Below are 18,006 nucleotides of genomic sequence, written 5' to 3'. Positions count from 1 at the left end.
ATGTTAATGTGAAACAGCTGAGGTGCATTCCTTACTTCTCCTCCTTTTGCCTCCTTTCCTTAATTCCTCCATCCCTATGATCCATGCAGATTTCCACAACCTTTACCTTGATTCCTAAATACTAATTTCCATGGCTACATTCCCACTATGTAATTATCCTGCCTACCTCATTTTTAGCATTAGCTGAACTGAATCCAAACTGCTTTTCCTCTCTTGAACAGAATTTTTTTTGTTTTTTTGGCTTTTGTTACCTTCTGAGCAAGCTGGAAACCCATTTACCATTGTGAACACCTGGCATGAGACCAATAACAGTGAATTAAAGAACATCTTTGAGTTTATAAACAAGTCTGTTTCTCCAAGTGGCATTGCTGAGAAATCTTAGCACTTTTAAAATTTGTTTATCTGACTTACTAAGGAAAGTATTTGCTTTTAGTTTCCTTAAAAAGAATGTTAAAAGAAAGAGTATATTTTTAACACACTGAATATGTTTAAATGAGAACTAACTACAAAAAATAATGTCAGAAAGCTGGATTCATTTCAAAAAGATAGAAGCTGCCAAGATTTTTTTTCCTTTTCCTCTGGCTCAATGTAGCTTTCATCTGTTATAGGATTTGAAAAAAAGCACGTTGGCAGGTACTGAAATTTGGGTGAAGTCTCCATTATTCCTCTGAAGTTCACTGCCACTGGCTGGATTCAATACAGTTGGTATCTGTCATCTTCACCAAAGCGGTGGCGGGAACACCTCATTCACAAGGACCACGGCACTGGGGTCTAAGTCAGCACTGATCCTCCTTTCTGATGTGTCCGCCTCCAAGTTCTTTCATCTTGTTGAATCTTTTTAATAAAATCCTGTACATCACTGCTCAGAATCCATTGCCACCCCGGAAGTCTGTTATTTTTCATAATATCATGCCTTACCTAAACCAGAAAACAGTGGTAAATGCCCTTCCAGACTTTTATTGGCTAAACCATCTTTTGAATCACCGTTACTTCCCACCCCCCCCCAAATAAAACCTGTCTTATTTAAACCCTTGTATCCACAGGGGGAAAAGGGAAAGAAAGGCAAAAAGGGGCCTAAAGGGGAGAAAGGAGAACAGGGTGCTCCTGGATTAGATGCACCCTGCCCGTTGGTATGTCTGACTCATGCAACCGTCTCCAGATGTCACATGCGGAGGCGAAGCTGGGAGAGGAGCAAACTGGAGGGACCGCACCAGCGGGGGTTCTGATTGGCGTCTTTTAACGTAGACTTTAAGGTCCCAGAAACATCCATATCTGGTTGTCAATGTGTTCCACCCCTTGTCTCTGGCCACCAGCTATGCCTGGTTTCTCAACACGCAAGTATTGTTGTGCATCCGGGGCACGAATGCAGGATCGGAGGAGCAGGTCCCCATTCCCAGACAAGCCCTAGTTGTAGGACCACATCAAGCTGTTTTATTTTGTCCAGCGTCACTGGATGTTACCTTTCCCTTCAGAGTTGCTCCTCTCCCAGCCTTTTGTTATTGTGGTTATTTCATTAGCAGAAATTGTGCTTAAGTGATTTCTTCTGTTTAGTAACATTATGAGTTAATCTTTACAAACAGGGATTCCGTGGCGTTAAGGGGGAAAAAGGGGAGCCAGGCCAGCCTGGCCTGGATGGGCTGGATGCCCCTTGCCAATTGGTACAGTATTTCTCTTTCCTACCACCCTGCATGCAATTCCTTTGTTTATTACATATTCATCTCTCTCAGTGTAAAGTGGTACTTCTGGAGCAAGCTTTACATGATAAACACACTACATGCATATGCATGAATAGCTCCTTCAGTGACTCTGCAGAGTGAAAAGAGCATGCACGCATTTCCATCGGTGACTGCAAATTAACCTCCTGACATTGTTCTCACAACTGACACGGCTGCCACGTCTGTGTTCTGGGGAATCTCAATGTATCTAATAACCATTTCAAGATGACATTAAAAGTGCATAAAAATCTTCTATGTAAAGGTACAACTAGGCTATAACTTTGGGTTTTACCACTAAAGTTATCTTTTTTTTTTTTCCTTAAAAGAAATAAAGGCATTTTTGCCCCTTTCACTAGATTTCTGTCAGGCTGTAAATTAAGACCAAATCTACATAGTTGAGCTTCTGTGGTCAAGACTTAACCAATTCAAAGGAATGCTGTTAAGAGACCGTAGGGGAGAAAAACAAACTTCTCTGAGCTTCTAAAGATAATAGTCTGCAGCCCAAACCCTCTTCTTTGTCACATAACCTTTTCAGTTTAATGGTCCCTCCTTTTGAAACTCACTTTCCTAAAGTAGACAGATCTCCCCTACCTCCATTGGCATGTCAAAATCCTTATACTAAAATCTAAAATTCTACCGGGTGATCCTTCTCCTTGTACCAATCTGGCATTACCGATTTTTTTCCCAAATATCTTATAAAGTTATTTCAAGGTTTTTGTTTTTTTTTTTTACATTTGAAAAGAAAGTGTATGCAAATTTTCTGAGGTGTAAAGGAAAATTTTTTATGACTGTGTTGATGGTTATACTTGGTCTGCATGTTCTTATATTATTCTTAAATACTAAGCATGATTCTTTAAAGATAAATTTGTTTCTCAAGTCTTTTAAGAGATTGTATTGTAGAAGAAAATTTTATTCAGTCAATAATTGCAATTAGAAAATGTCAATATGATATGCCCAGTCTTTTATTTTGTTTGCTTGGTATTGACAATAAATAATATTTTACAATCATTTTGTTGGGGGAAAACACAAGCATGCTTCATAATATATCAACTCTTCCTGCCTTATTTATATCATTTGTATCTGAAGAGTGCTTACCCTTTAAGTGAAAATAAATTTTGCAACATTTAAGAATCCCTTGTTTATTCAGAATTTGTTAATTGGCTTCTGAAGAATTTTAATTTAAAAATTGAGAAAGACTATGGATAACATTTTACTATAAAGATATAGACTGGCTGCCTCTCTTTTAATTCAATCAATTTAATGTTTTACTTTATCTGCTTTCAATATAGAAAAGTTGAAAGATACTCCATAGGAAGAGCTATAAACTTCAGATAGAAATGGTTCATCACTGATTACTCCTCATTATCATGCATTCAACCATAGAACATAGTGACCAGGAAGAGAAGTTATTTCCATTTATTGAATAAAGATAATTATAAAATGCGTTTTAATGAAATTAAGAGAAATAGTACAGATTTATTATCTAAAGATATAACTAAGTAGACCACTAGGTTTTACAAATTATTATTCAAAGTTAAGTATAAATCTTTCTATATTTTATTTATTTGAAAAATTTGTACTCACTTTGGAAAACATTTGAATTTTCTTCCTTTTAACTAATGTTGGGTAATATCTTGGGAGTTGATTATTAGTAAAAGATGCCTATGACTAAAGCCACCTAACAGGTAGATATTCATTTTTAAGCCTCTGCGCATATTAATTATGAAGTATGATCACTTTCGTGGAACCTGAGGAATTCTTATTCTTCTTTTTAAAATAGGGACCAGATGGATTACCCATGCCTGGCTGTTGGCAAAAGGTAGGCTTTACAGAATTATTTCTAAAAGAAGCACTGTCCCTTTCTCTTTACCTGGCCTAGCCTTTCCCATTTAGAAAGATTTTTTGAATTTGACATTGCTGAAATGTGTTTGGGTATTAAAAAGCAAAAGATCCCATCTCTAGAATATCTTTTAATAGTGTTTGCTGCTGATTTCTTCCTAAACTGACGAGTAAAAATAATTCCTGGCAAACACTGTAATTTGGAACCTTCCCTGTTTAATCTTTCCTTCAGAATGGAAAGGGGCAGTGCATCTTGACAATGGTTTGCTTGTCTCAAACTCCTTTTCCTCCTACTGTTTAAGATTATTCTTAATTGTGATTGTTTTTCTGTTTATACTCAGTTACTTAGGCAAATATGCAAATACATGGTAGAACCCTGTCAATATTAGTCACAAAGCTGAGAAAGCAGAAAATGTAAGCATAATTTTCTTTTCTTCGATGATGTCTCGATTTATTTAGGAGAATCTGGTTATATTTACGTTGGTGTCCTTGATGATATCAGTTTGCTCTAGCCTCTACATGTGGCCACCCATAGTCACTGTGTATGTATTCAGCAGAGAAGGGAAATTATTCTTCATAGAGAACCTTCTTGTACAAAGGCTGTGTGATAAGCCCTTTCATACAGGCGACATCACTTTATTTAATCCTCATAATAACCCTATAGTGTATTATTATCGTGAATGATGCCAGTGAGGAAAGTAAAATTCAGAGAAGTTAAGTAACTTCCAAGGACACAGAGCTAGTATGTAACAGAACTAGAAGTAGACAATGGAAAGCAATGGCAGAACTTTAAGGAGGGAAGAGATCTGTATGTGCTGTGCCTTTCAGAGAATACCCAACCTTTACACAGTAACGGTGCACACCTAATTATAAAGGACTGTGCATATGCTACCTAAGGTTAAAGGAATTCTTCTGATGTGAAAATGAACCAGAGGGAAGTATACATTCTCTTTCATCATTTTGAAATCTTTTTCTCTAACACCTGTGGCTTCTTTGGTCATTTTTGATAGGCTTTGCTCCATTGGCAAACCTACAGCAAAACTATGTAGGATTGCAAAAAGATGAGGAGAGACTTATTTTCCTCTCATCTTATCAACTCCGTTTGTGAGGAGATCCTGTGAAACTCACTCTCTTGCTTAACTACTTTCACCCCACTTGGTGAGGGAAAGAAAATCCTTCTCTCCCAGTAGCGTCATTTATTTAGTAGCTTCCCATACTCCACTTTCAGCCTGTCAGATCATCAGCTCCATCACAGCTGAGGTCAAGTGGTTCTTGGGAAGATGAGGCTATCATCATATTCTTCTTCACCTGAGAAAACTATCCTTTTACCATCATAGCCCCTGTTCTCAGAATTTTTAATACCTTCTTGAGCTGGAATTACCATTTGCTCTTTAACATTTGCCCTGTAATCTAATACTATAATGATTTTTTAATCCAGTCATTGGCACACTTTACATGGAGAGAGATGTGAAAGGCTTGCTTTATCCACGCTCTGACACTACTCAGCACTTGGGTTCACATCATTTTTGGCTGCTTCTAAATCACTTCCTTTTTTGTGAAGGCATAAACATAAGGGCAGCAAGCATAGGATTCATCATCTTTTTGGTTCATTAAATGGCCAAACCTAGTAATATGAGCTAATATGAGTAGCTCAGAAAATCAGAAATTTCCCTTTTAAGTACTTATTTTTCCGCAGAATATACACTATGCTCTACATAAGATTAAGGCTGTCTTAAATCCAGCCTCTTTTTATATAAAGACTAATGCACAACGTTGTAAATCAACTATACTTCAATAAAATTTTTTTTAATGGTAAAAAAAAAAGAATCATAACTCAATGATAAAGTTTCAGTATCACTTACCACACTCCCCAACACAATCAACTGCAAACAATAGTGATTATCCTCCCCCAACACCCCCTCCCCCCAAGAAAGAAACAATTAGAAAAATGAAATGTTCTATTGAATATAATCTCTTATGTGGTCAACTTAGCTATCTCAAATACACTGTTGGTCAAATCAAATTAATTTTTAAATGATATTTTTAAAAGAAAGCCAGTAGATTACTCAGTCCTGTTTTAGTGGACCACTTTTTTAAACATTACGTTTAGTAGTCTCTAGAGCCCAGTGGCAAATGTTTGACTGAAAATTCAGATTGTAGCCACAGTAGAATCACTGTGAACAAGTCCTGTTAGTCATACGACTCTCAATAATAGTTTTTCCATGTAAAACTATTTGATCTTTGTTTAAATTGCTTTTCTTTCTAGATATAGTCCAGTTTTCTAAATTTCGAAGAATAATGATATACTAAGTCACACTGTAATTCGTACAGTGACTAAATGGCAGAATTTATGGTTAAGAAAATACTTACAAGCTATTAAAGTTATCATCTGTCCTTATCCAGAGATTAAAAACTATTTAATAGGAAAAATACATATGGCCTTCATATTTTTTAATGTTTCATGAAATTTCATTTTTCCAGATAGGGCTGACAGGTTTGCAACAGAATCTTCCTAAAGTAAGGTGACAGGTTTTTTAAATTAAGTTTTAAAGTCTGGGGAAAAAAAGAATCTTTAAAATTCTGGAGATTATTTACAAAACATTGGTTTCTCAAAATAATGCATCTGTTTGAAATTTGAGATAAGTGGGAGTTTGGAGAAAGGAATATTTCCTGTAGACACATTCTCTGGCCTTGGCATGACGTGTGTAACATTGAGTGAACTTCATTTCTAAATATCAGAAAGTACCCAGCCTCTTAAGCACACTTAATATAGCATCTATTTTTACTGGAGAGAGAAAAGCAAATATTTTTAATTATTGAACTGAAAGATGACTCTGAGGACGGGTCACCATTGTGGTGGGGAGATGAAGAGATCTTTATCATTCTCCTTCTCTGGACAGTCTACTTTTCTCACCGATTTTTCTTTGAGCAAAAGTGAAGATTGTCGCCAACATCTGCTCTATAGGTTATACCTCAAAGACCACTGTTCCTCTGTTCTCTCAGACTTAACTTCAGTTCTAGGAAAACCTTAGTAATTATGGCTGCTCAAAACAAGGAACCAGACATTTCCAGATCCTTAGATCACAGTAGAACCTATAACACAGCCTGAAGACCTGACAGCAGAGAGGTCTGCCCTGCATGCCCTTCACAGCAGGGCAGGGCCAGAAAAAGGAAAGGGGAAACCAGAACCCAAAGAGAGTAGAGTGTTATAGTTGGGCATTGATGAAGCAAACAATGACACTGAGGTCAGAATCCTCAGCATCTTCCACAGTTGTGTTTTAATGCTTGGAGAAGATTACATAAGCCATATATAGGACATGTTTTAAATTATGGCACATCTGTGATAAAAATCTTAATTTTCTGCTTTCCCAGAATAGTTACTGAGACAAACACTTCCCACAGACTTCTCAGTGGCAAACCAAAATGTGGGTTGAACCTAGGATAAAAATTTTGATGAATTTTAGAAAAGTAATGTATAGGACATATCAGTTGGCTCATTGATTAAAAAAAAAAACCCCACTATTCCGGGTTCTACCAGTTTTCTTAAAATAAATGTTAATTTGGAATTTTTATCCTAAACTACTAATTCTATACATTTGTCTTTTTTGTTGTTTGTTTTTCTGCAGTGATGAATCTAACCTTCCGAGCATGAAGTTGTGTATATAATGGTCCACTTTTTATATTTATAGTTGAAAATTGGATTGCAGATTTTACAAGTCTGAGATATGTTTACATATAGCTGCTTCTTCCTGTTTGCAGTAGTACACATATTCATTTTTTCTTCCCTTACATCTGAAATTGGGCAATAAGTGAAACCAGTGAGAAGCCTGCAAAAATTATAGATCAGTATCTCTTTATCTTATGTGAAGATATGTATTTATATGGACATAGTGATAGAGATTGATTGTTCTTGCTATTTTCTTACTCTGGGCTTGTTAATTGCATGGACAAAAAGTGCCATGAGATAGTTTACATGAACTTGTGACCAAATATGAACTCGAAGCTATGAAAATGTACTATACTGACTGATTTTAGAGTTTATCGTCACATTCCTACTCACCTTTGCTACTCATGCCCACACCACCCATTGAAACTGACTAAAAAAGCATGATCGTGTGCCAAGCCTGCTTGCTGTGCAAACTCAGATGCTAGCATGCTGCATTATGAGTCCTTTGATCACATCTGAACTTTTATTTCTTTTGTCATCTCAAGGGGGTTACACCATGGCTCATTGCCAAAAAGTGATAAGGTGGCGGACAGCACACACACACAAATGGTCTTGTATTTTGAAAGGAGTTGCGGTCCCAACTGCAGATCTTCAGCTTCCTCTATTGTGGGCTCACGTGGCCTCTTTGGTTGAAATGTCCAGGGGCTGAGCTGGTTGCTGACACTAGTTTTCCTTGGGCTGCTCTTGGCAGTGAAGATGAAGAGAAAGGATTGGTTCAGCCTCCTGCGCTGTCTCTCATGTGACCAAGTAGGAGAGAGGTTTACAAAGGCAGGCACCCAGAATAGAGGACTTTTTTTTTTAATAAACTGAATTCCAGCAAGTGTTAACATGGGTGCTTTTGGAAAATGACAGAAGCATACTGCACTACTTTGGGGCAGGAGATTCTTGGAATGGCAGCCCCTGTTCCTGAGGACAAAGGGTGTGTACATCTCACCAAAGCTTGGGTTGCTGAAGATACAATACGTCCCAAGGTTGGCTGAAATAACCTTTCCTGAGGATGCAGGAGAGCTCATCCTACAATCTCTACTGAAGCTGATGAGAGCTTCCCTTCCTTCCAAGATCCAACCCATGTTAAACATTTTCTACAAACTTCTAGAAACAGAAAGATATTTTCCATTCTTTTTAATACTTTTTCTTTTCTCTTTTAGTCCCAGGAATATTCAGGAAAGATTTTTTTTCCAGCTTTTGTCACATTTATTTTGAACAATTTTTTAAAGGAAAGTCTTCAAATCCTAATAAGTTGGTAACAACAGTCAAGATGACCATTTGCTAACTTCTCTCCTGTTCTGAATAATTGAAGAGAATATAAAAGAAGCTCCATTTTCAGTTCAGTCATTGTAAAGCATCAAAGTTAAACAATTTTTCAGTACTCTTTGACTTTTTTTGTATGATGAATATAACATATATAGTGATTATCAGTTAAGATAAAGTCAAGATTTGGTCACATTTGATCGTATTAACTCATTTCTATTTCTTGTAGTTCTATTTAGTTCTAAGTTGTGTCTATATTTAGATTTCTTTATCTTTTTTACATTTCTAAATGTTTGTCTTATGCACAGACCAAATCTGAGATCTCAGAAAGCTGTGAAATATAGTTGCCATAAAGAGTATTTTTCAACTACTTGCTCAAAAATTACCTAACTGTATTAGACTGAGCAATTCTTTGCACAGTAAAGAGTTGATAGCGTGTTTTAAATGACTTGTTCTAAGTGGAAGGGTTACATTAGGAGAAACATCATCAATGAGGAGTAGTCACTCTTTCAGCCCATTGGACAATATAATTTCTCATTTCATGCCATTTTGTGGGAAAATTTCTGGTTTCATGTATAGGTTTTCACCAGCAGAGGGGAAATTATCTCATCATTGGCTTATGGTGACAACAGTTAAGATATGATTATACGACAAGGATCCTAAGATCCTTATGATCTCTTTCATAATATATAACCAAAGGCTCAGTTATACAAAATGCCTTCTTTTCGTTTCCATTACGTTTTCAAGAATGGAAAGATGTTTGAACTAATCTATCAATCAAATTGGTAACATCTCTAGTAACATTCCACACTCCGAAACCAGTTTAGCATTTTTAAAACAACAGAGGGCATTTTCTACACATCTCTTGTATGATCTGGTTAGGATAAGGTATTTTATTCAGTGTCTGAAACAATTTGTCTTAAATGCTTTGGAAAAATGAACTAAAGCGAGTAAAACCACAGTCTCTTCAGGAAAACAAACAGTAGTGTCTTGAGAAAAATCTGGTGGCTATATTTCTTCCTATCTATCTTTCCTTCTACTCCTCTAGTAGAAAGAGGAATTGAGATGGATGAGTATTTAAAAGTTGCACAGCTTCAAAAGAGAATATCTTAACATCAAAAGAGAAACATTTCACGTACAAAAAATATATGTATTTTTTAAACACAGCCCTTTAAGAATAATGTTCTGTCCTATGTGTATATTGAGGTTTACTCTATAACTGATTTGATAATATTGCCTTTTATTCCATGATTAAAGGAAGCTGTAAACTTTCAATACATTTCCTTGGGGAAAACAAAAGGACCACGGTCCTCCTCTTTGTTCCATGGAACTGCTAGGTCTTAACCAACATGCATAATCTTCAACTTTTGCTACTAAAATATTTTAAATCATCCACTTTTTTATCAATGTAGAGAATCCTCAAATAATTGCCTAATGAACTAATGAATGTGTCTGCCGATATATGTGTTGGCAGCTACGTATTTTTCTTTAAGTTTGCTTTCTTTTAATTTCTATTATATTGGATAGAAGATTAAGTAAAAATACATGAAAGACATTGGAAATAAGTCAAGATCAGGTTCTATTTCTGATAAGCATCTTTTAAGGATGCCAAACTGGTTTGTGTTTTAGCTTTAAAATTGTTTTCCATTAATGTTGGTGCTAATGTATTTCTTTTCTTTTTCTTTATGGACAATGCAACTCTACTATAGATAATTTCATTTCTCTGTTTAATAGCATTCCTAAACTGTTAGTGCGTGATTTTATTTTTCAAGTTTATGGATTTACTATAATTATGGTTCAATGACCAGTCTTTCTTAATGTAAAAGAAAACAAAACCGTGTACCTATAGATGATATGTGTGTACTTGGATTGTGGATCCTCTTATTTCATGTTCATTTCATATACCATATGCCTTTATCAACTTTTACTCTCATCTTTTAGCTTATAGAATTTGATTTAGCGTGACAAAACCAACATTAGACAAGTCTGCACACATTCATAGAGTACCTGACCCATAAATATGCCAAAATTTTTCTTCTAGTTTTCATTTTCATTATGAAAAGCAGTCTTGAAAGGTTTTTCTTTCTTATTTGATTTCATAGGAAACATGAGAATATCTTGAATTTCTACCAAAAAAAAGTCTGTTCTTGAATCCTATGCATGGTGTTCTGATGGAATAGTAAGAACTCTTATGCATCCAGTAGTTCATTCTATATGTCCTTTGTCTACTATATATATATATATATATATATATATATATATATACACACATATATATACACACACACACCTCTCTACTAGTTTAGAAATGGTCAGATCAGCATGTCAGTATCTGTGGAAAAATTAACTGGTATTATATTTTTATCACTTAGAAAGCATGCCTAATTTTCCAAAGTTTTATTTTTAATGTTACTATTATAGCATAAAAAGTTAACACCACTTTTCATCTTTTTTTTTTTTTTGACCACTATATATAATCTTGCCCAGAAATAAGCTATGCTTGTTAAGGTGGGTGATGTTTTCATATCTTCTAATAAATGATCTTAGGAACACGCAGATATTGATATTTGAAATCTTGTTTTTCTCTATTTCTTGATAATCAAGTTATATTACTAATTAACATTACCAAAAATGAACTTTTCTAATTTCTACCAAAACAAAACAAAAACCTTGCTATCTCTAGAAAGTCAAGTCCATAACAACGTAATCTTGTATTCTCAAAAATAATGATTAAGAACAGTCACATGTGATTCTGGCTGTTAAAACAATTCATTCCTAGTGGAATTAACATACTTGACCAATTTTGATTCTGCTAAGTTATTTTAGAGTATAAAGACCTTCAGTCCCTAATTTTTCCCGTTTTTGTTGAAATAGCTTCATATCAGCTGGATTTACTATATACCATAGCAGAGATACCCTTCCAACTTAAATATTTAGTGGATTTTGTTTTTGCTAATTCAATACTGAAACATTTTAATGGCATTTCTGATTTTTTTAATGTATTTAAATGCATAAGTTTCCCTATGCTGCTTATTGACAGAACTGTCCTTCTGGGAATAAGACTTTTTCAGCCTGACGTTTGATTTATTGATAACCTAACAAAGTACCAACATTTCTCAAAATGCAGTGGATATTCTCACATATCTCAGAAATATTAATAAATTGGATTCACAAAAGAATGTCTTACATATTATTGACATTTATGTGAATATTCTTTATACTGTTGTAAATGTTTCATGCAATTTAATAACATTTTAAAAAGATGTATGTATCTGATTTTCCTTTAGAAAATATTATATTTTTATTTGTATTTTTTACATTTTAAAGTTCATCTCTATGTGCAGCTATTTTTATATTGCCAAAAAAATCACATAAATACAAAGTAAGAGAAAAATGCAAAAAAAATATTTTGGCAAGCGTTACACTGCATATTTTTCTTAATGTTTTGTGGGCCAGTCTCATGTAACTGATTATTCTAAGAATGTGTTGTGTCTTATCACTGTAAATATGGCACAAACCTGTTTTTCTCAGCAGTGTAAATAATTGAAAGATTGAATTCTCCCTGTTTGATTTCTTATTTCATTTCATTGTAATTTCTCCAGCTGAGATTACTGAATCAAAAGACGCATGTGGTTTTTGATTTGCAGCCTGGAGATAATTGCCTTGTGTTCAGTTTCTAATTTGTTTTTATTTGCTTTTTTAACTTGTTTTCAGGGTTCCTAGTTTGTGAGAAGTTGATCTTCAGAATTATTTTTACACTATTTATGACTTATTTTCATAATGTAAAAATTGTGTAATTACAATATTAATCCAAACAATGGTAATGAATTGTATTGTTATAAAGCTTTATTGATGTTCATGAACACCTTGGTCTATTTTCTCTGATTTAAACACAGACCGTAAAGAATTTTATTCTACTTTTTCTTAATATTGCAACACTGCCATTCAACTTAGTGCCCAGCTATAGTGATTTTCTAAAAGAGACTGGTACTTTCTGTTTATTAGGTAGTAAGAACTATACTGAGCTTCTCCTCCAAATTCACTTTTCTTCCAGAATTCCCTGTCTTGATGCATTAAAATTCCTTATGCTCAGTTGACTCTTATCTGCACCACATCAAATCAGTCATCATGTGATTAGAATGTAGTACATAGTAATCATGTCAATGTATTGAATAATGAATGACAAAATGCCCCACTGAGGTCACCAATTATTTTTAGGCCCTAACTAAAAGAGCACACTTTTCAGCCCTCATCGTTTTTGCCTTTACCAAGAACATTAGATGCATGCGACCCTCTTAAACACTCTCCTTTAGCTTCCATGTCCCTTCACTCTTGTTTTCTCCTACTTTTCTTTTTTTTTTTTTACTTTTATTGAAGTATAGTTGATTTACAACGTTGTGTTAACTTCTGCTGTACAGCAAAGTGATCCAGTTATACACATATATATTCTGTTTCATAGTCTTTTCCATTACAGTTTATCACAGGGTATTGAATATCCTGTGCTATACAGTAAGACCTTGTTGTTTATCCATCCTATATGTAATAGTTTGCGTCTGCTCATCCCAAACTCCTAGTCCTTCCCCTCCCCACCCACCTCCCTCTTGGTAACCACAAGTCTGTTCTCTATGTCTGTGAGTCTGTTTCTGTTTCATAGATACATTCATTTGTGTCATATTTTAGATTCTACACATAAGTGATATCATATGGTATTTGTCTTTTTCTGACTTACTTCACTTAGTATGATCATCTCTAGGTGCATCCATGTTGCTGCAAATGGCATAATTTCATTCTTTTTTATGCCTGAGTGGTATTCTATTGTATATATGTACCACATCTTCTTTATCCATTCATCTGTGGATAGACTTTTAGGTTGTTTTCATGTCCTGGCTATTGTGAATAGTGCTGCTATGAATATAGGGGTGCATGTATCTTTTCGAATTATAGTTTTGTCTGGATATATGCCCAGGAGTGGGATTGCTGGATCATATGGCAACTCTATTTTTAGTTTTTTGAAGAACCTCCATATTGTTTTCCATAGTGGTTGCACCAATTTACATTCCCACCAACAGTGTATCTTCTACTTTTCTTTCTCATTTTCCTTTGCCAGCTCTTTCTCCTCTACCTGACCATTAAATGATAATCCTCAGGACTCTGACCTACATGCTTCTTTTGCTTTTGCTCTTCTCCATCACACTTTTTCTCCAGGAAAACTCATTCACTCCCACAAAGACCAAGTTGCTATCTGCATTGCAGATTTTCTTCTACCTTCCAGACCAACTGTTACAGGCACATCTATCTGTATGTCCACAGGTAGCTCATCATCTTTACACCCGGTTCTCTTACAAACTTCCATATGACAGTGAACATACCATCCCCCACCTTGCATTCAAGTAAGCATGATAGAAAAGTCAGAATCATTCTGGACACCACCTGCCTCTCTTCACCCACCCATTCCTTCATACGTACAGCATCTAACTACCAAATCCCTTCAATTCTACCTCCAAAATATCTCGGAGATCCACCTCCCTTCTCCTCATCCATTGCCACTGCCTCGGCCTAGGCGCCCCCCGGCTCTCTCTCGGACTTTTAGAAGAGCCTCTGAGCTGGCCTCCCTGCCTCTAATAACCACCTCGCCTCCACCTTGTACCCAATACGACTCTGATGAGTCAGAGAAAGCAAATATGGCCGTGTCTTATTTATTTATGAATTTATCCTCCCATTTCATTTCATATAGCATTTGAGGCACATTAAACAGACACTTAAAAAGAAATTAAATACATTTTAAAATAACCAAGAAAACCATACTTCAAGGTCACAGAGAAAGCTGTAATGAAAAGACGTAAGACTTAAAATTGTATGGCTCTCAGCTTCTCGGTGTCCATAACAAAAAAAAGAAATAAGTTTACATGTTTACATCATCCGTAAAGTGAAAACATACTACTTCCTCAAAAGAATCAAAGCTGATTGATAAGAAGTGTCTTATGTGAGATTTCTTAGAGTGGGCACTGTCGTTTAGGGCACTCCTACAATGAACATTACAGCAGGTTTTCATAATGTTCCTCATTATAAGCCAAGTGCATGTGCCAAAACCAACTTCACTGAAAACAGTTCTTCAGGGAAATTAACCATGCCATTCCCCTGCTTACAATCGTCCGCAGTCCCCCATTATCATTGCAGATACTTATTTTGGTATAAAGTACAAAGGCCTTTGTGATCCCACTCTGTCTAGCTTTACAGCATCATTGCTCGCTGGTCAGCAACCCTCAACCAAAGCTTTTCCCTTGTTAAACTATTTGAGGATCCCTTTGGCTGCTTTCTAGGCCTGAAACAGTCTCCACCCCCATCCCCACCATTCATCTAAAGAATTCTTGCTCTTTTTTTTGCAGCCAGTTAAGCCGAAGGTGCTCTTTTCCTCGTGGGGGCCTGGTGTGTAATGGCTGCGAACAGCAGCCTCCTCAGTAGTGCATGCAGCCTGTTGCCTGTGCGGGTTGCCCTAAGGGACCTTGGAGAGAGCCCTTTCCAGTGAACATTAATGACTGGCATGCTGTCCCCAGTCTAGGCTCCAGACAGGTATGCGCGGTGCCTTTGGAGAGCCCCAGGGCACAGTGGCCAGGGTCCACACTGGCCAAGTCATAATGTTCATCCGTACCAAACTTTGCATAAAGGAGCATGTGATTGAGGCCTCTGGCAGGGCCAAGTTCAAGTTCCCTGGCCGCCGGAAGATTGGCATCTCCAAGAAGTGGGGATTTACTAAGTTTAATGCGGATGAATTTGAAAACATGGTGGCAGAAAAGAGGTTCATCCCGGATGGCTGTGGGGTCAAGTACATCCCTAATTGTGGCCCCTGGACCAATGGCGGGCCCTGCACTCGCGAGAGCCTTCGCGCTGTCCCCTCCTTACTCACGCCCACCCATAAATCCTACTTTCCTGTCAAAAAAAAAAAAAAGCGTTCTTGCTCTTTCAAGACTAACCCATACGTCAACTTCCTAAACACCATTTCCTGCCAAGTTTAGATTCTCTGTCTTCTATGCTCCAGTAATTGCTTTTACGTGTCACTGTTAAACCACTTATTCAGTTGTTGATAATTGTATGTTTATCTACCTCCTCTGCTAGATGATGAACCGAGGATGAACTCAATTCACAGGTTCCCAGTAAATATTTTTAAATGAATAAATGAGTGACAAAAGTTACAACAACAACAAAACCCACTTGGACTACCAATTTTGTTAATCTACATAATGGATAAAGCAACCCACACAGCTAGTTCCTAACATTCTAGGTAATTCTTAAAGGAAAATGTGTTACGACCTCTTTCAAAACTAAATTAAGAATATGTTTTATTTGAAATAGGGTGCAATGTCATCTAAGAGGTGGCCAGAGAGGATTAAAAGTTTATAGAAAGTAGAGAGAATTTGAGCTACCCCTATGGAGAATAGGAGCAAACAGCAGAAAACACATCGTGATGGGAGGTTCAGGCCAAAGACAACTGAAAACCATGATTTTGTTTGGGACTATCTGCACCTTTGTGCACTGCGCATGGTGCTGTCATCCATTTAAACATCAAATATTTACCTACTGAAAATCTTCTTTCTCTCAATGTGTGTTTCCTAGCTTTTCATTGCCCCTTTATATTTGGAAGCTAGATCAAGTCCAGGAATTCTCAAACTCCATCATTCATCAGAATCAACTGGAGTTTCTGCAAAAAACACATTGCTGGGCCCCACCCCCTGAGTTTCTGATTCTGTAGGTCTGGGGTAGGACTTGAGAGTTTATATTTCTAACAACCTCCTCATTGGTGATAATGCATTTGGTCCAGGGTCCACTCTTGGAGAACCACTGCTGGTCTAGTCTATCTTAATGGAATGTTTGTGGCATTCATATACTGATGGCAACCTTCCTTTTATTGTGAATCTCTCTGGGGAATTTTCTTTCATCATCACTGTCAATTAAAACTCTGAGCTCACCCTTGGACAACTCTCTCAATTGGAAAGTGCTAATTCTCCAACAGCCCTCACATACCTTAAGGATGGGGAGAAAGTTGAGCATGCACATTGCCCCTCCATTGCCGGTTCCAGACAATTAATTCTCCACCCGTATTCTACCAAGCCCTACTTCTTTGAGAGTCATATTATTTGGTTATTACCACACTTTACCCATCCTCAGCAATCATCTCTTGGCCTCCCAGTCATTCTCCTTCATTCACTGAAGACTTTGGCCTCTGGCTTATGGTGATTTACTTCACCCTAAGTGCTGCCATCACAGGTGACTTAAACATCAACATGGTCAATGCAAACAACACCTTAGTACGTTACCTTCTCAGACCTCGTTTCTAATGACTTTTTGCGCCCTCCAATTCTCCACCCACTCCCCTCACACACTGATTTTGTCAACCCCTGGAACTGCTCCAACTCTGGAATGAAACATTGAAACATCTCATTCTGAGCCCTCTCCCTATTTTGCCAGAACTTCACACCCAATAACTCCCACTGTACTTGTTCTTGAACCTTATAATGATTTCCATTCCCTTTGCTCTCTTAGCCTCTTTCCTATCAGGTCCCACACAACTCCACTTCCTCTCTTCTCCAACTTAGGTTACACGGTTCATATTCTCATCTACACCAATGCCAATAAGTCTGTTATCCCATTGTTCTTCCATTTGTCCATTTGGAAAAAGCCAAATACTATAATAATCCATCTGTCTACCTTCTCTGCATCTTTGCCTGGTCTAGTCCACCCAGCACCACAGGAGAAACTCGCATAATGGTACAGGTTGGTCCCGCCGTAAATTCAGAGTCTTCAGATTCACCTGTGCATTTATCAACTCCCAAAAACCAACAATCTTTCTGTGTTTCCTGAGCTAAGATGTCAAACTTTTTCCACTCTCCTTTTATCTTCACCTCTCTCACTCTCAGTAGCTGATCTTGCATTCAGAGAAGAAGAAATCCACAGAACAGGTTCCCTCAAATCCCTCCAACCAAGACTGAAAATGTGCCCGCATCTACATCCTTGATTTCTTCCTTCCCTTCTAGTACAATAGAAAATGATGTCGCTCTTCCCCCTTAAGTCTAACCTCTGCCCAAATGCCCTACTTTCACCCCAGGCTTCTGGGGATCTTGTTCTGTTATGTCAACTTCTTTTCTTCAGACTATGCCCTAAAGGGATTTAAAAATATTTGCATACCTTTCGTTTTCATGAAACCTTTTCCTCAATGCTGGGTACCCCTTCAGCTACTGCTTTCTCTCTTTCCTGCCTTGCCTTCAAAGACGAGCTTCCAGGAAACTAATTATATACTGACCACACCCACTTCTTCACCTCCCAGGCATTGCTCAGTCCACTATTAAGCTCTGCCCCTACCACTCCACCAGATTAGACGGTCTCCACAGTGACCGCCTAAAGTCCTATGAATTAAGTTGCCACCAATATTTCCAGATCTCCAAACTTCAGTTTTTGTTGCAACTACATAATTTTGGTTGT

General features: G+C 36.9%; 1 protein-coding gene and 1 non-coding gene across 2 annotated transcripts in view; both read left to right on the top strand.

Annotated features, from left to right (window-relative positions):
* Window positions 1–7,243, top strand: part of COL25A1 (collagen type XXV alpha 1 chain) — a 476,840-nt gene extending 469,597 nt beyond the window's left edge. Inside the window, exons 36-38 of the mRNA XM_055086170.1 lie at window positions 1,581–1,658; window positions 3,496–3,534; window positions 7,181–7,243. Of these exons, the coding sequence (XP_054942145.1) occupies window positions 1,581–1,658; window positions 3,496–3,534; window positions 7,181–7,183 (120 nt within the window). The 3' untranslated portion in view covers window positions 7,184–7,243. The remainder of the gene's footprint in view (window positions 1–1,580; window positions 1,659–3,495; window positions 3,535–7,180) is intronic.
* A 7,669-nt stretch (window positions 7,244–14,912) lies between these two features.
* On the top strand, window positions 14,913–15,047 carry LOC112063808 (small nucleolar RNA SNORA70). The gene has a single exon (XR_002891191.1). It is a non-coding gene; the product is annotated as a small nucleolar RNA SNORA70 (small nucleolar RNA).
* The last annotated feature ends 2,959 nt before the right edge of the window (window positions 15,048–18,006 follow it).

The sequence above is a fragment of the Physeter macrocephalus genome, chromosome 7 (genome assembly GCF_002837175.3).
Source record: "Physeter macrocephalus isolate SW-GA chromosome 7, ASM283717v5, whole genome shotgun sequence".
Taxonomy (NCBI): Eukaryota; Metazoa; Chordata; class Mammalia; order Artiodactyla; family Physeteridae; genus Physeter; species Physeter macrocephalus.
The sequence above is the reverse complement of the archived record's forward strand: the minus strand, read 5'-3'. Positions and strand labels throughout refer to the sequence as shown.